This window comes from Thalia democratica, chromosome 8 (assembly GCF_965202585.1).
Source record: "Thalia democratica chromosome 8, ktThaDemo2.hap1.1, whole genome shotgun sequence".
Classification (NCBI taxonomy): Eukaryota; Metazoa; Chordata; class Thaliacea; order Salpida; family Salpidae; genus Thalia; species Thalia democratica.
In genome coordinates, this window is record NC_139172.1 from 4,989,776 (window position 1) to 5,011,117 (window position 21,342).

General features: G+C 26.2%; 1 protein-coding gene across 1 annotated transcript; it reads right to left on the bottom strand.

The window, feature by feature from the left end:
- Nucleotides 1-2,167: 2,167 nt before the first annotated feature.
- On the bottom strand, nucleotides 2,168-17,117 carry LOC145842762 (DNA replication licensing factor mcm4-like). Its single transcript, XM_082950240.1, has 15 exons — nucleotides 16,985-17,117; nucleotides 13,859-13,992; nucleotides 13,131-13,306; nucleotides 12,166-12,316; nucleotides 11,605-11,688; nucleotides 10,853-10,989; nucleotides 10,357-10,488; nucleotides 9,074-9,350; nucleotides 8,757-8,891; nucleotides 8,119-8,307; nucleotides 7,706-7,848; nucleotides 7,082-7,292; nucleotides 5,565-5,738; nucleotides 4,272-4,512; nucleotides 2,168-2,458 (listed from the first exon to the last, which is right to left on the bottom strand). The coding sequence occupies exons 1-15, from the start codon at nucleotides 17,097-17,099 to the stop codon at nucleotides 2,229-2,231; spliced, it is 2,529 nt and encodes an 842-aa protein (XP_082806366.1). The 5' UTR covers nucleotides 17,100-17,117; the 3' UTR covers nucleotides 2,168-2,228.
- Between the last annotated feature and the right edge of the window lie 4,225 nt (nucleotides 17,118-21,342).

The following is a 21,342-nucleotide window of genomic DNA, read 5'->3' on the forward strand; positions in this document are numbered from 1 at the left end:
TTTAGTACCCTCATGCAGTTTAGTAACCTCGTGCAATTTGACACGTTCCCATAGATTATAGATATTTTTCAATCTATATTTAATTAGTGTTATAAGTAAAATGAAAAGGGTACCTTAATTTAGAATTCCTAATTCAGGAATAAGGCCAAACAGTACGAAATATGAGTTTTGTTATCGATTTTATAACAAGGCCTTATTCCGGAATTAGGAATTCTAGAATAAGGCTAAATAGTACAAAATATTAACAGCTGGAAAAAAAAAGTGTTATATAAAATTTAATTGCTAATACAAATGAATATTAAATAAAAAAAATATATTTTTTTTTTTTTTTAATTTTAGCTAAGTAAAAATTGATTAAAAAACTCTTTTTTTCTAAGGAGCCCCACACCAAAAGTCAGCCCCAATCGAATTTTGTGTTTATTTTGGTGTTTATTTTTACAGCTATTTTTGATTTTCCGGCTGGAAAAAACTTTATGTTTCAGAAATATCATAAAAACACTCTGTACAAAATTCTAGATAGTTTTAAGAAACTTTCACCTTGGCAGCAATCGATTTTCTATAAACCACCCCAATGCAAAATTACGACCTTGGAGTTTTATGCTGGAAATTTTTTTCTACATAAGTCAAATTGTCACACAAACACACTGTGAACAATTTAAAACGAGTTAAAGAAAGTTTTATGGTGGAATTTCTTGTTGATAGAAAAAAACTGGAAATTCTAAAAAAGTTACAAAAAGTGATAAAATTACACAAAATCAAATAAATTGTTCAATGTGTTTGTGTGACAATTAGCGACATGTAAAAAAAAATTCCAGCATAAAACCCCAAGGTTGCAATTTTCGAATCCCAAACATTTTGCACTGGGTGGTTTTTAGAAAATCGGTTGGTGCCAAGGTGAAATCTTCTTTAAACCATCTAAAATTTCGCACAAAGTGTTTTTATGATATTTCCGAAACACAATTTTTTTTCAGCTTGAAAATTAACTATAAAAGTAATCACCCTAATATACACCTACTTAGCTTCCATTCTTTCCTTACAGTATTATTTTACACAGCTTCGTTGAAGTTTGTTAACCCGTTAACACACAGAAACATGTGTTAGTTTAATTATATATTTTTGAAATATTCTTACAACTGGGTAAATAGAGATATTTAAATTTTTAACATGTGTCCCCATTTTTTCTAAATATGTTACACATTTTTAAAAGTACAATATTTTAAATAAATCTTTCGCATAAAATTAAACATAATGTAAGTGTTGTAAAAAATATATAAAAGATACTGTATGCTACTTAAAATGTGTTTTTCAATAAAAAAATTCAAATGTTTCAAGTTTTTTTTGTTGTTGAACTTTTCATATCTAGTGCAAGTTTTGTTATTTTACATGTAAAAATAGTTGAAAACTCAGTTTTATTTCAAAATTTTAAAAACATTTTTACGTTTTTTCTTTACTTGTATATTATTTCTATAAATAACTGATTTTACTTCAGAACAAAATTGCTGCAGTAGATAAACACCTATACAACATTTACCTTTTTATAACAGTTTTGAAAAACTTAAAAGTGTTATTACCATGTATTTTAGATTTTATTTTGACAACTAACTTAACAAACAATATCTTGCCTGATTTTTACAACTATTAAAAACTTACTTATTAAAGTGTATTTTTTATGTAATACTTACAAGTCACAAAATTGCAACACTTTAAAAACCATACAAATTTTATTACTAAGAAGCAAAAACAATTATAAAAAATATTTTAAAAATAGTTCAATAAATTTACAACCCTATTATTTTTTGCAAACTAAAATTTCAAGACTCTTAGACACTATGTTTAAGAAAAAAAAATTGTCAAACTCTCAAGTCTATTTTTTTTTTTCTCAATTTAATAACATGTATCCTATTAAGCTTTATTAAAACGAAATAAACCAACAAAATTTAGTTAGTTTAAGCATAAAAACTAAACTTCTAAGCATTATTACAAGAGAAAATAAGAATCTAAAAGTTGCAACTAAAATACAATTTTCTATAAATTTGAAATTTAATTTATAGATTTTTTTTCAAACTAATGAACACTATTTAAAAATTTAACTAAAAGTTTTACAAAAAGTAACCAAATACAACTTTCAAAATATTGTAATTATTCACATTTACCACGAATCACTATTTTCAACTTCACATTAATTGTGACCTCACATTGTGACGTCACTCAACATCACGACGTCATGATCAGCACAGCCTGATGACGTCACCGGTCTTGACGAGGAAGTCGTCGTCCTGGAGTCCGCGGACGGCCTCGTCGAACATGGACAGGGTGACGGGCTGGTCCGACTGTTCCCGCCACTTTTGAACCAGCTTCTTGCAGCTCATGGTGGGGGAAGCCCCCTTTTCGCCCTCGATCAGCTGCTTCAGCGCTTTCTTCAGCTCCAACTGACGCTTCCTCGACGTGGCGCTCACTCCTGTGTTATATATAAATTAAAATAGTTTGTAGAAGCTGGTTTACATTAGTTGACTCAGGCTTCGGTTATTAATTACTTATAACTTTTTTTTTAATTTCAAAATATTTTATCAGTACACACGGCCCCTGGAAAATACCGAGCTTGATTGAAAATATAAGTTTTTAAGCACTGACACATTACAGTACAAATATTCCTTAAACAATTGAAAAGAACATAACTGGTTAGAAATTTAATAATATATACTCATAATAAAAAAATATTTAGAAAATTTCTTTTAGAAATTCAATTTGAAATTTTGCATACTTAAAAAAAAATATTAAGCCTGAAGTGTATGAACCCTGAAGTGTATGAAGCCTGAAGTGTATTAACTTTTCAAGTAAAACTGTTAAAGACGCAAAAATATGTTCAAACCAAAATAATTCAATAACTTAAATTTAATAAATTTAATTCTTAAATAAGTATATTAATTACTTTGAAAAAAAGCTAAAATAAAACATCAAACCTGTAGTTATGATACCGATAGCATTTAAGAATTAAGATTTTTTAATAATTAATTTATTTTTTTTAATGCTAACATTTAATTCACATACCAGTGGTGATGATACTGATAACACTTTTATATTAAGGGCATAGGGGGTCCACCTTGATTTTTACAAGTTTATCTTATATAATAGAGTTTTATCTGAGCTATAAGACATTTTTAACCGCTTGAAAAAACTCAAAGTATTTTTTGAGATATGAGTGATTAAAATCGGTGACCTCAATAGGTTCCTAATGGAAAGCGCAAACCAAAATCGCGAAAACAAATATTTCATTAACAAATTTATTTTCTCCTTCATTCTTTTAGCAATCTTTTTTAAATTTTCACAGAACGTGTATTATTAAATTTTAAAAAGATTGAATGCAGGAATTTTTCAATATTGAAAAATAAAATTTTTATTTTATAAAAAAAACACCTTTTTTTTTTGTTTTTTTTTTCTAAAATTTTTATATTTTAATATGTTCAAAATTCCAAAATTCAAAGTCTTATAAAATATAAAAGGAACGTTTCCTAAAAGTTTGCGGTCTCTAACTCAAAAAGATGAAGGAGAAGATAGGTTTTTAGTGGTTTTTTAAATTTCCAATAAAAATGACCCGGATAAATTTGCAGTCCACACGTTTGTATCAAATTTTTTTAATAAAAACTGGCTTGTAGTTTGTACTTTATGCTTTCATATAACATCTAATTACATTTTTAGTAAAAAAAAATGTCGGACCCCCCCCTATGCCCTTAATATTTTCAAATTTATTAAATTTTAAGATAAAAATTATTAATTTTACATACCAGTAGTGATGATACTCATAATATTTATTAATATATTCTAATTAATCAAATTTAATTATTAAGTTTTGTTAATATTACATTTAAATAAATATTACATTATTAAATTTGTTAATTACAATTGGTAAATATTGGTATGTAATATTATTAAATTTCATTATAAAATTTTGTTAACATTACAAACCAAATTTGATACAAATTTAACAAAAAAAATTGTTAATATGTAATTCACTAGTAGTTATAGTACGGATAATATTTATTTTAATATTTTAATAATATAATACTATTTTTTCTAATTAACTAAATTTAATTATAACATTTTTGTTAATTTTACAAACCAGTAGTTATGATACTGATGTCTTAATATTTTCTAACCAATTAAATTTAATTATAAAACTATGTTAATATTACAAACCAGTAGTTATGATGCTGATGTCTTAATATTTTCTAACCAATTAAATTTAATTATAATGTTTTGTAAATATTACAAACCAGTAGTTATGATGCTGATGTCGATGATTCCGGTCCTCGGGTCGGTGGCCGACTGCTTCAGCGCCTCGTTGTACAGCCTCTTCGCCTCTCTGACGTCACAATCCTCCACCAGTGAAGAGAAGCGCACCTTCGCCCTCGCCTCCGACAACCTTATCAAAGATTCCAGTTGCCTTGGATACGCCGACACGCGACCCCTGCGACCACCGACGTCTCCCCCCACTTTTCGCATGTCCATGTACGCCTGTATACAAATTTTAAATGTTAAACACAAAGTTTTTAAAACTGTCATACATTTATTTTTATTTAATTGAAATTTTCAACAGGATTTATAATCGGACTGAAAAGTTTCGTTTTTACTTGAAAATTAATTTTACTATAAAACTTAGTTTATTATTATTATTTTGAAATTATTTTCGACAACTCCGAATACAAGAGCTTTCAACAGTGGGCTGGCATTGACCAAAAATTGTTTAAAGCTGAATTTTTTTCTTAATTTTTATTCTGCTTCCAGTATATTAAACGTTACATCAGGTTAAACGTTGAAAACTTTTGCTTATTTGAAGTTTAAAAGTAATATATAATATTGTATTTTGTGTTAAATCAAACAATTCAAAGTTCTCGACTTAAACAGCTTCAAGGAGATTATTCTATTATCTATTTTTACAGTTTATTATCAACAGAACAATGTTTAACTCCTATTACTAGTTTAGAAGTAACTCAAAAAATTCTTAAACTTAGTTCGAAATTAAGGCCTATAACTACTGCTAAAAAACCTTAAAAGCTTCTATACAAATACTTATTTTTTAGATTTTTTCGTTTCTTTGGTTTAGTGCTAATAAATTAAGTCAAAATTAATACTCATACTGAAAGTTATAACTATTTCGATTACAAAAATGATAGTACTAAAGACTGATTCAGAATATTTCAAAAAATTAAATTATACGATGTTTTTTAACAGATGGTTTTCTTTTAAAAAAAGGTATAATTTTTTATAGGTATGTAAGCATATGATATAATAAATAGCATTTTTTAAACTTCGAATAAAATAAATTTAAGTGAAGAAACAAAAGCAAGAGCCATTTTGAAGTTGAATTTATGTACACAGTGTGTTCACAAAAATATTTATTTCAATTAAGTAATTATTTCAAAATAAAAAACTTACATAAATTCCATAGTCTATTTTATTTGACGCTTTATTCTATTTTAATTTATATAAGATAAACAATAATAGACTAACGTGAATGAGTTCCTAGTTATTTGATTTATTTTTTAATTTAATAATATTAAACTCACATGAATGAGTTCCTGGCCAGCTTTCTCGCTCAACTTGGGTTTGATGCACGACCTCGCGTATCCGACGTAGTCCTTCAGTATTTCCGCGCTCACGAAGTCTTTCTCCTCGCTCTTCTTGTCGGTGTGGTAGAGCGACACCAAGTGGCTGGCCAACCTCCTGTCGTACTCCTCATTCTGAATATTTTAAAAAAAATTTGTGATGAAGGTTTTTTTTTGTTTTTATTAGTTAGAGCGTTTAATCATAGTATTCAATAAAATGGAGATTAAATGCTTATTATTATATATATACATAAATAAATAATTCTGAAGATATGCACAAAGCATTGAAACTAAGTAAACGATTCGAAAATTAGTTGTTTTTTTTTATATAAATATATACATAAATATATATCTCCTGTAGTACTTCTCACTGAGAGTCTTTAAGTTTATTCAGGAACTATTGTTTTATTTAAAATCAGTTTTATTTAAATTTGGTATTTAAGAAAAAAATCACTTTTACTATATTTGTATTTAGATAAGTTAGAATAACTGTTCAAAATATAGATTTAATCGTTTGCTAACAAAAGATCCTTGTGAAACAAGTTTACTGGAATATAAATAAAGTAGGTGTATACATGTTTTCATAAAAATTAAATAATTTCTAGATTTTTACAGGTTAACACTTTATAATAGGTTAAGTAAACAGTCGTATTTAATATAAAGTATTTTACCTATTATTAACTATTAACCTGTAAAAATCTGTAGAAATTATTTTATTTTTATCTTTATGAAACATGTATACACCTACTTTATTCTATGCTTCTATTATTATTAATTATTTTTTACAGAACGCAGTTGAAATGTGTTGATTCGTTGACACACAGAAACATATGTTGGTACAATAAAGGAAGATAACTGTATAATTTGTTGATAACTTTGTCTTTTTGTAAGTATTTTTGTCTTAAATTTAGTTCAAAGTTATGATGAAGTTTTTTGTTTTAAATTAAAGTTTTGGTGTAGTATTAAATGGACTGTTTATAATAGTATTAAAAAAGCATTGAGATTAAATTGAGAAAACTTTTTTATTTGAGTGATTCATTAAAACAAGTTAAATTAATCTCATATATTGGACTTGTTTGAAAGTTTAAACTACTTTTTTAAGCCATCGTTCAAGAATTGTTTATGGTCTATTGTTTATATAAAGAACTATAAAAACAATTTAGGTCTATTTAAGTAGTAAAACTTAGACTTAAGAAAGATTAAGTATAACATAATGTTATTACACAGTTCAGTTGTATGTTTGATAAAAAAACAAGTTAAAATATTTAGTTAGTTATATACCTGCAAATACATTCACTTATAAGAGAATTGACAGTAATTTGTAAAAAATTTAAATTGATAGTAACCACAATTATTCAAAAAGGAGTATTAAGTTTTTTCAAAAGAAAATTCTATTTTAAAACATACATTTTCGTAAAAAGATAACAAAATGATATCAAGTTCAAAATATTTATTGAGAACACATGACAATCAAAAACCTGCGGATCGAGCATGAGAAATATGAGATCGAATCTGGACATGAGGGTGTGGGGAAGTTGAATATTTTCGATGGTGGTCTTCTTGTGGTTCCACTGCGACTCCAGCGGATTAGCTGCTGCCAACACCGACGTTCTGGCGTTAAGTTGGCAGATTATACCCGCTTTTGCTATGCTGAGCGTTTGCTGTTCCATAACTTCGTGCAAGATTGATCTGTAGAATAATTAGTTTGAATAATATTTGTCTTTAATTGTACAGTTCTTTTTATTTTAAAATATAAAATCAATAACTCCTAAAATTTTGAATTTGAGTTAGTTGAGCTTTTTTGGTTTGCACTGTACATTGTTTGGAAAAAATAGTTTTCTTAACTATGCAAATCGTTATTTCAATTTGCTTTCAATATCAAGTTAGTATATAAATTTAAACAAAACTAGATCTTTTAGGAAAATGTGTGTATAATATAAAGTGCATTTCAGTTTTGGATTAATAGTAATGAAAAATTTTACTTCTAACATTTAAATGTAGTTGTACATCCATGATTAATAAAACTTAATCATAAATTTTATTATAATTTAAAAAACTTCATACTCAAGTTATGTTAAGTAATTTATTTTTTGTTGACTTACCTTGTATTATCGCTCATTTTATCGAACTCATCAATGCAGCAAATTCCGTTATCAGAAAGAACCAGGGCACCAGCCTGCATTACTAACTGTTTCGTTTCAGTGTCCTTTGTGATGTACGCCGTCAAACCCACAGCTGATGATCCCTTTATTTGATATTGAAAATAAAGCTAATTAAGAATAACTAATGTCTATTTTATATAAAAAACAACCTTTACTCTTAATAACAACTGTCTTAACTTTTTAGACGTCAAAAAAACTTAGACACCTTTAAACTTATGACAATGCTAATTTTAATTACACTTTCAGACTAATTATAATAATGTTATATTTCATAATAAGTTCTATATAAATCAATTCTACTTATACAGTAGTTATTACTTATACTTATACTTATTCTACTTAATCAATTCTACCTTCCCGCTGGTGTACTGTCCCCTGGGCGCGAGCTTCTCGTGGACGTACCTCAACAGCTGGGACTTGCTGGTGCCCGGGTCGCCGCACAATAAAACGTGGATGTCCGCCCGCAGCCCCTCCTTCGTGTCGTGCTGCTCCTCCCCTCTCTCCTTCTCCTTCCGCAGCTCCTTCCTGCATCCTCCGAACAACTGTTTGTAATTTGCTTGATAACTTCAGTTACTTTTTTAAAAATAAATAAATAAAAGTATATACTAGTGTTGTTGTTTTATGTAAATAAAAAAATCGTTTTGGAAGAGTTTTACTGATTTAAAAACACAAAAAGTAGTTTTTAAAGTTTTTTAACATATTAACTACAATACATATCTTAGTAAAAATAAAAAAAAAAGTTAATTAGTTAAATAAATAAAAACATAAAAACTAAATAAATACATAAATAATAAAAACTGGTGAAAAACCGTTTGAAACAATAACTAACTTTAAATATGTGATTTTAAAAGCAATGGTAAAAATTATTACATACATAAATAAATATAAACCACGGAAACTTTTACTAATAGTTAAGTATACGTATTTTAAAAGTTGAAAAAACAATCAGATTGTATTTAAAATATTAAACAGTATCAATTATTTTTGAAACCTGCAAGAGGAGTCCCTTCTTGATGTCCTCGTGTTCGTAGACGCTTGGAGCTACAGAGTTAGCCAGCATTTCGTATATTCCCGGCTTCTCTGAAAGCTCCTTGATCTGATCCAGTCTCTTTCGATCGATGCGGAACTACAATGTTTATAAGTTTGTGTTGTGGTTTGAGTTTGAACTTATTGGTTTGAATTTCCGCATAATTTTGAAATTTCATTTCAAATAAAATTCTAGTGTAGAGTTTTACATTGCAAAACTGATAAAACATATATGAAAGTTAATCCAAACAGGAATTTTTCCAATCAATTCAACCAACTAACGTGTTCATCGCTAGTTCCGGCCTGCTCCATCATCTTGCTCCTCCGGTCCTCCTTCTTCTCGAAGTGCAAGACATCAATGTGCGTCCTGTACACCGACTTCACCGACCGCTGTATTGAAGTGACCCTCAATGGTTGCGCCCTGTATATGCCGGTCACCTCCACCCTGTCGCCGGGGGAGACGTGGTCCACCAAGTCCCCGTAGATGTGCAGGGGAAGCGAGTGGGGAGTCTGACCGGCCGGCATGTCGTCAGGCGACTCCTGCAGCTTCACCACTTGCCTGTGACGTAATAATAGACTTGTCTATGACGTTGATTAATTTTCTCGATAAATTTGTATTTGGTAGTTTGTTACAACAAGTATTACACGGATGTGAGATATATAGGATGCAACTGTTATTAATGATAAGTACGAACAATTTTAAATACATTTTATAGCTTAACCGTACGGTGACTGTTGTCAAACAAAAGAGTTATGAAAAACTTTGTCATTGCTCGATTGTGAATGAGATGCAAATGTTAATGATGAAAAATGATATACAAACAATTTTAGATAAGTCATGATCAAAAAAATCAATAAATTACATACAGTGCAGTTTAACACTTATTTATTTGAGAGTATTTAGTTCTTTCAAATTTGCTACTTTTCTTTTAAAATAATATGAGATGTGAAGTTTATAAGATTGTTTATATAACAAATCCTACACGGATTTTGATAACTTTTTACAATCATGGTTCTAGAAAACTGTGTTAATAAAATAAACGAGGTTTTTTACTTGAGAGTGAGCTGCATCTGAAATTTTATTTATACTTACCTTATCAATTGCTAAACATTTTTATTTATATAACTTAAATAAATAATGAATACTAAATGTCAAAAAACTGTAGGAAATAATATTTTAAAACTTGTAATAAGACTCTCTTAGAGTGCAAAATTTAACCTTTTTTAACAATCACACAGAAACAACTTAGTTAAACTTAGTTTAATTAAGTAAAGAAAATTCATATTTTATCAATATATGGACCATTATAAAAAATTATGACTAAATGGTTGCAATATTAATTAAGGCAGAGTTAATATAAAATATAATAACTACCTAACATATATCATTGAATTATACAGTACTTTATGCATTACTTTGGAAATCAAAAATATGTATTCAAATATTCAAAAAAAAAATCAATAAAATAAACTTCAATAAAGTAGTTTCAACAATATAATTATAATTATGATTCATAACATTCAACAATATAACTGTATGAATGTATAATTCAAGTAACACTAACCGATCAGTGAAGAAGCATCTGTTGTGGATGAGCATCATAGAAAATTGAGTTTTGCACTTCGGGCAGCAGTTGGGTTCATTTATGCGACCTCTTTCTATTTCAACACTCATCTCATACTGGCACACGCTACACCTGTTTCGTGTGATTGAAAATTTTAAGTTTATGTTAAAATGCTGCATTAAAATTGCTACTATCTATAAAAATAATGTTGAATACTGGTTCTTATATGATATATCAACATGAGACACAATTCGCGTAATACGCCCTATTGAAAGGTTAAACAATTCCTTTTAGTATTTAAATTGTTTGTTTTATTTACTTTTTAGATTTTTTTTCTCTATCCAACCATTACAACAAACTTTATAGAAAAATTAGACTTTATTTTCAAATTAATTATTAATACCAAAGTATAACTATCTGAGAAAACCTTTCGACATTTGCAACAGAATTTATGAAAATAAACAATCAAAAAACTTCAAAATTTTTGAACACCAACCTGAAGAATCCTTCCCTCATTTCAGGTATGAGGGTGGAAGTTCTGATGACCATCCCCTTAATTGTGATCATCTGATCGATGTCCTGCGGATTCAAACTTCTCATGTTCTTCGTTCGTTGCGCGTTGAACGGCTTCACCTGTGATAACATATACTATGAAGAATCCTAATATAATTGAAATAATACGCTAAAACTTTTAATAATGCTTTTTATACTATAAATAGTGTTAAATAATATTAATAGAGTTAAAAACTGCTTCACCTGTATTAGTGATAATCAGAGTAAATATTGAGAGTTCTCGCATGTGTTTTTACAGGTAATTGTGCTTTATTTAAAAAGTTTATTTAAACAACTTAAAGTTATATAAGCTCACACAAACGCTTTTAATGATAAAAGAATATCGTTTAGAATTTTCACTTCAAAATGGAAAAATAAAAACTCAGTTGGATTATTTATCAGACTGTACATCCTACACTTACGGTATGTTGTTTTTCTTATTTAAAATAGATTGATAGATAAATTGATCCAGTTTTTTGTTTTTCGAATATGTGCAATTAAAACTTGAAAATAAATTAAATATGAACTAGGTAGCTTTCAAAGTCCTTAAAAAAAACTGGTAGAAAAATTCTGACTTATGATTAAGAAGCTCTGCTCTGTTTTAGATGTAATGTATTTTTATTTATATATTCTATTATATCTAGTGTATTTTTACAGAAAAATATAAACCAGTAAATATTCAAAACTAATGGTAACCTGTATCTGGTGATTTAGGACAACTTTTTCATATTTTTTTGTGAATATTGTGTTGACAGCCAAGTCAAAAGTTGGTACAACTTCCTGTGAAAATAACAAGTTTACACAAAAAAATAACTAAATAGTTTACATTTACTAACTAAAAAAAATACTACTCTCGATAAAATATATAAATTATTACATTAAAATAATATATTATACACGCATCAAAACGGTTCTAAACGTTTAAAAACTTAAAAATTGAAAACTTCATTCTATTCTGAAAAATTAGTAATAATAGTCAAACGAAAATGACAGTTTAGAATTTAAAATGTTTTCAACTTTTTCTAAATATTTTATAACTACAAAGTGAGTCATATTCATAATTAATAATTATAGTAAATAAAAAACTTAAATTTAAAACTTCTTTTTCTTTTTTGAAAATTTAGTAATGCAAGTTAAACAAAAATGAGAGTGTGAAACTCAAAATATTTTCAATACTTTTCTTCAATATTCTAAAACTACAAAGTCAGTCATATATTCATAAACAATAGATATAGTGCTGTAAAAAATAAATCATGCCTGGGGATAGCAGATGAGTTTTCTGTACAAATCAGATGAATGGTTTCTCAGGTGACCGCAGTCGAGATCCAAGTACGGAATTTCAGTCAGGGCCACCTCGTCCAGTTTCTTCATGTAGTAAGGAAGCTCGTCATCACTATTCAGTTTGAACCTGTGTGTTTTTTGTAAAATGTTTCTTCTGGCTTGGTATCTTGTTTGTTCAAATATAGAAAACATCTTCTTACATAAATATTTATTTATATACAAAAATTCCAAACTTATACACAAAAACTATCTAGTTTTATTTAAGCTATTAAAAAGTTATATAGCAGTTAAAAAGAAACATAGATATTTTACTTTTTAAACTATGTGACATATGCGTTGTAAGTTTTAGTACAATTTTTTTTAATTAGTGATAAAAAATATACTCCTTTTATTTTAGAAAATTATTTATTTTTGCTTTAAATACTAAAACCTTTGGACTTAAATTATAATTATAAACTATTGAAAGTATAAACCAATTTAAACAATACTAATAAAAAACACAACTAGTATTCAAAATCTTTAATGGCAAATATTTTAATAAACTTAAAAAATATTCAATTATTTCATTTATACTCAACATACCATCTCACTTAGAACCTATGTCAATACAATAATATTCATTTATAGAGTATGCTAATTTTAATTAGAACAATATATGAAATTTCATAAAAAAAATTATCTTTTTGTGCTTTTTTGCACGCTTTTCATTCAACTTTTAAGTGTTATACAGAATATTTGTAGTCTTGAAAATATAGAAATCAGTAATTAAAACAAAAAAATAACTAGTTTATTTCAATTGAATACTAAAACAAATAAAGCTATCACAAAAAATGTTTATCAAAAATTTTATTTGTAAAAGTTTAAATACAACTTCTCATTAAGTATTTTAGTAACTAAATATTTAACATTTGGAAATAGAATATTAATTTAAACTAGCTAACCTCTGAATGAATTTAACAAACTCCTTTTTGCACTTGCTGACCACCACATTGGTGCCCCATATCACCAAATTGGGGTCGTTGCCCTGCTCAGTGTCCGAGTCGCTGTCATCATTGTCCTGCTCCACACGGATCGTCCTCGTGTTCTCGTTCATCCCCAAATCAACACGCCTCCTCATCTAAACAAATCACATTCATAGTAGACATGTATGCTCGAACAGATAGCTTTTTACTTGAATTAAAACTCAAATCATTGTATTATATAAAAATCAAAGTGCATTAGAAGTTTATGCAAAATATTAAGTGCATAAAAAGACAATGATACTGGTTTGCTGCAAAAGTATTTGCAGACTTAATTTTTTTAAACCATGCAATTTTACTTAACTAAACCACACAATTCTAATTTTTAATTTTGTTGTAAAAAATAAAGTAATCTTATATTGATTACTATGTTTTTTTAATTAAAGTTCATATAAAAACTTAAATTAAATTGTAGTTAAATATTTAATAATAGTTTTGAGGTTACTTTTTGGTGAAGTATTTTTATTTTTACTTTTTAAATGTGTATATGGAGCAATAAATTTTTAATCTATTTTACAGAGAAAATAACTATTTTATATACAATCATCGCTTAAGTATGAATTGATAAACTAGTTTAAAATTACTGCGGTGAATAAAAAATTACTACCAATAGAAATAAAAAAAAGCAATAGTAATAAAAATTATCTTACTGGAGTAGTAACACCTCTGCTTGATGGAGGGGTTCTAGCTCCTGGAGTTCTTAAACTGGATGGAGTCTGACTGTTGTACAGGATAGGTGAACTCATATCCATACTTGTTGGCTGTTGATTGGATGGAACATTCTCTATAAATAAGTAACAATATTACAACAAAAAAAGTTAATTTCTACATTGCTTTTTATTAAATAACATTATTAATTTTTCTTTTTTGAGTCACCTTAAACTTTAAATATATTTCATTTAAATTTATTAATTTAACACACTTACTAATACTTCAAACATTATTAGCTTTTAATTAAGTATACAACAAGTATAAACCACTCTCTAAAGCTAAGCAGAGTTCTAATGGTAGCAAAAAAATATATAATAACATTGTTCTTGATAAACTTTACTTGTACTTTGTAAAACGTTCCAAATTAATAATCTAATTTAACTTAGCTTGCCTCATTGCAAGTAAAATTCACATACAACTTATAGGGGTAAGAAAATAAGTAAAGTAAGACCTAATTTCATCAGTGTTAAGTAAAGAATTATTACCTTATCTCAATAAACTTATAACCTTAAATATATACTTAACAAATAAAATATTGTCAAATATCTTTTGTCTTTTGAAATATTTTACTATGAGCTAACAATGCCTGGTACAAACATTTTTTTAACAGAAATTAATATTGATTTTTTCTCTTGAAGCATAGAGTATATAATATAAGAAAATTTTTATAGAACAAATAAATTATAAATGCAACCAGTTGAGTAAAAAAAATATATACAACTGTAACTTTGACAACCAATTTTTTCAGAATTAAAAAAAAAAAATTAAAATTCTATCTTTGTCTTCACTTTTATAGCAATTTACTATAGTTTTCAGAAAATTATCTTTTTAATATTACAAACATCTTCTAGGAAGAGTATTTTTGAAATTAAAGCTTTAAAAATGTTATGACCAAAATTAAAATCAATAAATAAAATTTGTTTGTTTAAATTTATTTTAGTAAGAAAAGCTTCAAAAACCTGTTCTTAAAAGTTGTTAAAAATTTATTAAATAATAAACTAAAAAATTTATAAAACAATTGCTTAAAAACTGAAAGAAAATATAGACTTTTAGTAAAATTGTCATTAATTACCTAGGATGATGTTGCACCAATATCAAGCTGAAATTATATTGTATTTAATGTCTTTTTTAACCATAGTTTTGGGCTAAAAATAAATGTTTTAAGGGTAATATGTTCAATCTAAAACAATACTTTGTTTTAAACAAGCTATATGAATACATAATAAGAATTAAATTTATTTTTATAAACTGAATTATCTTATTTATTTTATTTCTCAATATTGTAATCAATGTAAACTATTGATATAATCAATTATAAACTTTATATAGTAAAATGAAAGTGATTAAATATTTAAGTTTTATTAATTTACAATGAATAATTTTAATTTTATATATGTATCTATAAAATCAGGGTTCGTGCGCGAAATTTTTTTCATTTAGCCTGACTGAGACCAATTTAGCCTGACATTTTTTCAAAGTAAAAAAATCCCCTTTAGAAGTAATTTTAGGTATTGGGGGGTCTTGATTAGTACTATTATAGTCTCCGACTTCAACCAGCTTTATCTCAAAAATATTTTGAGCTTTAAAAATCTGCAAAAAGCAACTCATAGCTTAGTTATAACTCAATAAAATAAGACTAAATTGTCAAAAAGGTGATTGACCCCTCCCTATGCTCTTAACATAACAAATTCAGTAATAAGTTTTAAAATTAGTTTTAGATATAACTTAATTGTTTACAATTGTTTAATTTAATTAATCACTAAGTAAAAACATTATAACCAGAAGATTTACATTAAAACGAAGTGAAATGTCGTGTTTTATTTAAATTCAAAATGAAACGCTTACAGGAGTATTAAAATTCAAACAAACAGCTAAGTTGTTGAACTAAACTGTAATGTTTAAACTGTATTAGTTTAATAAATTTTCATAATTATGACGTATATAATCTACTCAAAACAAAATTATGAAGACTCTTAGAAATTTTTAAAGATTCAACAAATGTTTTAAGCGTTTTTTTTTTACAAATACTAACTGATTTGTCTTTAATAACTAAATCTTTATTTAGAAATAAATTCACATCTCATTTGATCTTAAAAAGATTTCTCAAATTTTTTTAATCAAAATTTTTCAAGCACTTGAACTGAGAAAAACTGATATTCTCAAATTTTTAAATAAAAAACTGATTTAGCCTGACGTTTTTCAACTTTTTTCAAAAAAACTGATTTAGCCTGATGCGCACGAACCCTGAAAATACAAAATTTTAACCTATAATTGTGGTTTAAAAAGACATTGTATATAATAAAATTTCAGCTTGATTTGGTGCATTAATTACCAAATTTTCACTTAGTTTTAATTTTAATAAAATTAATTATTCCTAATAAGTTGCAACAGTTTTTTTTTACCATAATATAGGGTTGAGCTTGAAACTTTTTTTTCATTATAAAAAACTTATTTCAAAATTTGTTTTTTTAATTGGTTTGTTGTGAAAAACTTATTTGTAAAGAATGTACTTTAAGGGCATAGGGGGGAGGTAAACACCCTTTTTTTGGTTTTTGATCTTATTTTATATAGTTTTTACTAAGCTACAAGTTGCTTTTTACAGATTTTTAAAATTCAAAATAATTTTTGAGATATAACCAGTTAAAGTCGGGGGCAACAATAGGTTTCTTATGGGAGGCGCAAACTAAAACAGCAAAAATAGACTATTTCACTAAAAATCTACTCCTCCTACGTTTTTTGAGATAACTACCTCAAATTTTTAGGAAATGTTCCTTGATATATTTAGAAAATTATGTTAAAACAGAATTTAAAAAAATTAAAAAAAAAAAATTCTATAAAAAAAATAAACAAAAAATAAGTTTTTTTTTAAGTAATTTTTTTATAAGATTTTTATTTTTTAATTTTTTTTAATATAACTTGTATGTAGCTATGTAAATGTAGCTTAGTAAAAACAATACAAAATATGATCAAAAACCAAAAAAGGGTGTTTATGCCCTATTATCCCTATGCCCTTAATCTTTGTTATAATACTGGTACTCTAATATAAACACAAAAAATATAACAACCTAATGGTGGAGAAGTGACATCAAAACTTTGTTGAGGTCTTTCAGAACTCTCATCGTACTGAACAGGAGATGAATCCACCAATGGTGAAGATGCTGGTATATCTTGAGAACTCATTTAATTGAATCAGAAAACTCTAATAAAAATGAATTTACTTCGTTAAAAAGACTTATAAGCTTTACAGTGATAATTTATCAATTTTTCAGCATAGATATCTATAGTTCAATTTTTTTAACTACCAGAAGCTAAATTAAAAAATACTTTAAAAAGAAAATTAATAATATATTCTTACACAACAAGCAACAAAGAATTTAAATTTAAATTATAAGCATATAAAATTTTTCAGAAAGTAAGTCACTACAAGAAACCTTTTTGCTTAAAAACTTAAAATTTGAACAGAAACTCAAACTGCTTCTATAAACAAATTATTATTGAAATTAAAATATATGTAAACATAAAACAAGATTAACAATTGTTTTAAAAGCTATCAATTTGTAAAATGACAACAAAATAAAGATAGTTTGTATGTAATTCTGCACAAGGATTTTCAGCTTGTTGAAGTTCCATTGTAAATTTCTAGCATCATATTCAATAGCTCTAATAGTTTTGGCGCGATATCACTATAAAATAATCCATTTTAGTACAAATGCTAAAGTCGAATTAAACTCAAGTTATAGTAATATTGTAGTATAACACTATATAAAAACTTATATAAAATAGTATATAGTTACTGTGTTTTAATGCTTAACTAAAAAAAGATGAATCTTACTAATGATTGAAAAGTATATATTTTACGAAAACATTTTATTTAGTATTGGGTACCGTAACTATAGTTTATTAAACGACAAAAATAAAAACGTCAAAAATATTTAACATGTTACCTGGTGCACAAGAAATCCTTTCGGTTATTAAATCGCACACCGCAGATAACATCTTATCCAAGACATGACAAAACGTTAAACTAAAAACTGATTTAAAAAACTGAAACTTTGCTATAAATAGAAACTTTGTTTAGTAACTTTTTTGAAATAAAGTTATAAATTTGTTAAAATAAAAGATAGAGTTAACTTGATCACATTTTTGAAAACGTTTTAATATTTCTTTTTTAAATTAAAATTATTTTTTTCAAACAGCAATTTTTGTGGTTTTATAGTTTACTAAAAGCTTTTTATATTATAAAACTAGACTGAAGAAATTTAAATGCATTTAAGAACTGTATTTACAAATTCCTTCAATGTAGTTGTTTAAACTTGTTTTTGAATGTGTTGTTAGACTAAGGTAAAGTAATACTTAAATTTTAAACATTTTATCAAAACTCCTCAAGCAATTTTAAAATACTTATAAAATTTTCAAACTGTATAAAACAACTGAATTTGAATTTAAATTTGAATTAAATAAAATAAAAGTAAATTAACTTTAAAAATACTTTCCAAAAAAAGATTTACAATAAAAATAATATACTTATTAAACTACAACAAGACAATGGATACGTTTTGAAAACAATGAACTATAACAAAGTAATGTTTACAAATGTAGGTTTATTTATAAATACAGATAAGGTTTGATAAAAGGATTTGTTCGGATTGAGCACGAATTGGAACTAAGCTACTCCACTAATAACACTTATCACACTTAAGAAAATTATTTTATAAAAATATTTATGGAAGATCTTTTTTTTGTAAAACTTAAACAAAGTAAAGTTCAATATTTTACTCATTGTTTATTGAACGATAAAAAAACGCTCAACATGTATTGTTCTTGGACCTAGTGCACGAAGAATTCGGTTTTCGAGTCGCACTACACTTTTATTGGATATATTTTAACATCTGTATTAACTTTGACAAAAATTAAATATGTTTTTAATGATAAGATTAAAAATAAATAAGGTTCAGTAAATAAGGCTTAAAATAAAATGGTTTTTTAAGTTTATTTTAACTTTAAAAAACTTTAAAAAATCGAGTTTAATTTTAAATTTGATCATGTTTAAAAAAAAACAATAATTTCCATTTTATGTCTAGTTATTTAAAATTAATTGTTTACATCGACCATAGTTAAAATGATTTTTTTAGCAGAAATGGTGAATTTGTTGGTTGAAAGATATGCTGTGAAGTCTGAACTTAATACAGTTGATAAATTTGACAAAATTTATTATAATTTTAATTAACAAGTCTTAAACTAAACAAAAAAAATTGAAAAAAATTAAAATTAAAAAAAACTTGCTTTTATTGCACGACATTTTAGTCTCCAAAGTCGTGTCTAGGCTTTTTTTTGATGAGGTAGCACATGTTTTATTTATTCGATCGATATTCTTAGCACTTACTTAAATAAGTTATGCATAAGCGTAAAGTACGCATTGAGAATCGAAAAAGAGGTGAGTAAAATATTCTTTTTAAAACTTTTTGTAACATTTTTTAAAAACAATTAAGTTTCATAAACAAAAAACTATCTTAGTATGATTAATGCAAATATATGACATTTATTATTTGAAATAGTATAGTGAGAAAAAACATGCTGGTAAAGAAAAAACTATATATAAACTGGTAAAAACTTGTTTAAAAACCTATATATTAGCTTTTGTTTTGTGTAAAAAGAGTAAAATTTGTCTAAAAATTGATATATACTCTCGAAAAGTACAAACTTATGCTTTAGTTCAAGGAGCGTACCTTATTAATATCTGTACAGTATTTTTTATTTTATTCAAAGTTTTTTTAAAGTAAAGTCTCAATACTGGCTTTAACTTTATAAAAAAAAGTCTCGGCAGTTGTAATACACCACTTTACTGATTTATAAGTTTGTTATTATAATAGTCTTATGTTTTTTTATTTTGTTAAATTTTTGATCTTGTTCATAATAAAACAGAAATCTAATTTAAATTTTTATACTTTTTAAACCTAAAACTGATATTGGGCGGAAAAGCGAGAATTAATCAAAAGTAGAAATTCATTCGAAGGAGCTCAAAAGACTAATTAAATCAAACAGAAACCAACTCCGGACAGTATTTGTGATTTTGATGATGAATGATTATGTTGGGAATTTTCAATCAACAAAAACATCGGCGAAAGTCTGCAGAGCAGAAACCTTGACTCTTGTATGCTGTGAGACAAAGCTCAAGTTTAACAAAAGGATTGATCATACCAATTATTGGGATTTGGGAATCTTGTTCTTGTGTACTGGAAACTAAGTTCAAAATATTTAAAAGTTTTTCTATTGTTTTTTCAAAACTTTAAGCTAAAAATAATTTAAGAAGAACTTCACTTTTTGTTAATGAAAAAAAAAAATAAGGTAATATGTAAAAATGTTATTAAAAACTGTTTTAGTTTTACAATCAAGGTGTTAAAATTGTTTTAGTACATTGTAAATTGAAACTTAAGTAAGTTAATATTATAGTAAGTTTATAACAACAAAATTAATAAAAATTAAATTATGTAATTTTATCCAATGTAAAGTATGAGAAATAAAAATAGCTATGTTTGTGACTTAAGCTTTCTGGTTATAGCGATAAAACAGCTGTAATTAGTGGTTTTCAAATTTTACCATACCTGGTCGTAAAAGCGGTTTCAATTATACAATACATAAGTTTTTTTTTGGCAATTGACTTAAAGTCACTCTGTACTTATACTTTAAGTGTAACGCATTGTATTAATATTAATATATATTAGTTTTATCTTTTTAAAATTAACCTGTGTTTTCGACTGCAAAAAACTCAAAAATTTTTATTGTGTATAGGATTTAGTACTAATAGAGTATTATTTTTTTCGTTTATTTGCGTAATTACAAGAACAACTTACGTTTTTCCTGAAGTGTATCTAATTAAGAAATTATACTAAAATCTGGAAGCTCTGGTAAGCATGTTCCCTAAATAATAGTAGAAAATGTTAAATAAATATTTACAAGTAGTAAATATAAATACTAAAAAATAAAACTTTGCAGCAATATTTGTTAAAAACTTTAAAGAAATTTTTAGTGCGTTAGCGTTTTAAATCAAAGAAAACTTTGCTAATTCACAATAGTATCCTAAATGTAGTTCTTGTTAGATTTTCCAAGAATTTTTCATTATTTTTAAAATTTCAACTAATATTTATACTTAACGTTTACACCACTGTAAACTTTATTGGTCACCAATCGTTTAATCAGATCGGACTAGATTTACTCAAAAAAAAAAAAAAGGTTATATCATTTCTCACTTTTATTTAACTTAAATTAATATAATTAAAAACAGACTGTTCAATTTAATAATAAATTGTGCTGATCTTATAAAAAAAAAAAATCCAAGCTAAAATAAGCTCTTAAAGTTATCGGTTTTTTAATATTTATTAATTATAAATTTACCTGCTTTTAAAGAAATCAATTTAAATATTTC

Coding starts and splice junctions, on each gene's coding strand:
- LOC145842762 (XM_082950240.1), bottom strand. CDS start 17,099: ATGAGTTCTCAAGATATACCAGCATCTTCACCATTGGTGGATTCATCT. Junction 13,993..16,984: donor TGTCACTTCTCCACCATTAG/GTTGTTATATTT, acceptor ACTTATTTATAG/AGAATGTTCCATCCAATCAA. Junction 5,739..7,081: donor TTCTCATGCTCGATCCGCAG/GTTTTTGATTGT, acceptor TAAAATATTCAG/AATGAGGAGTACGACAGGAG.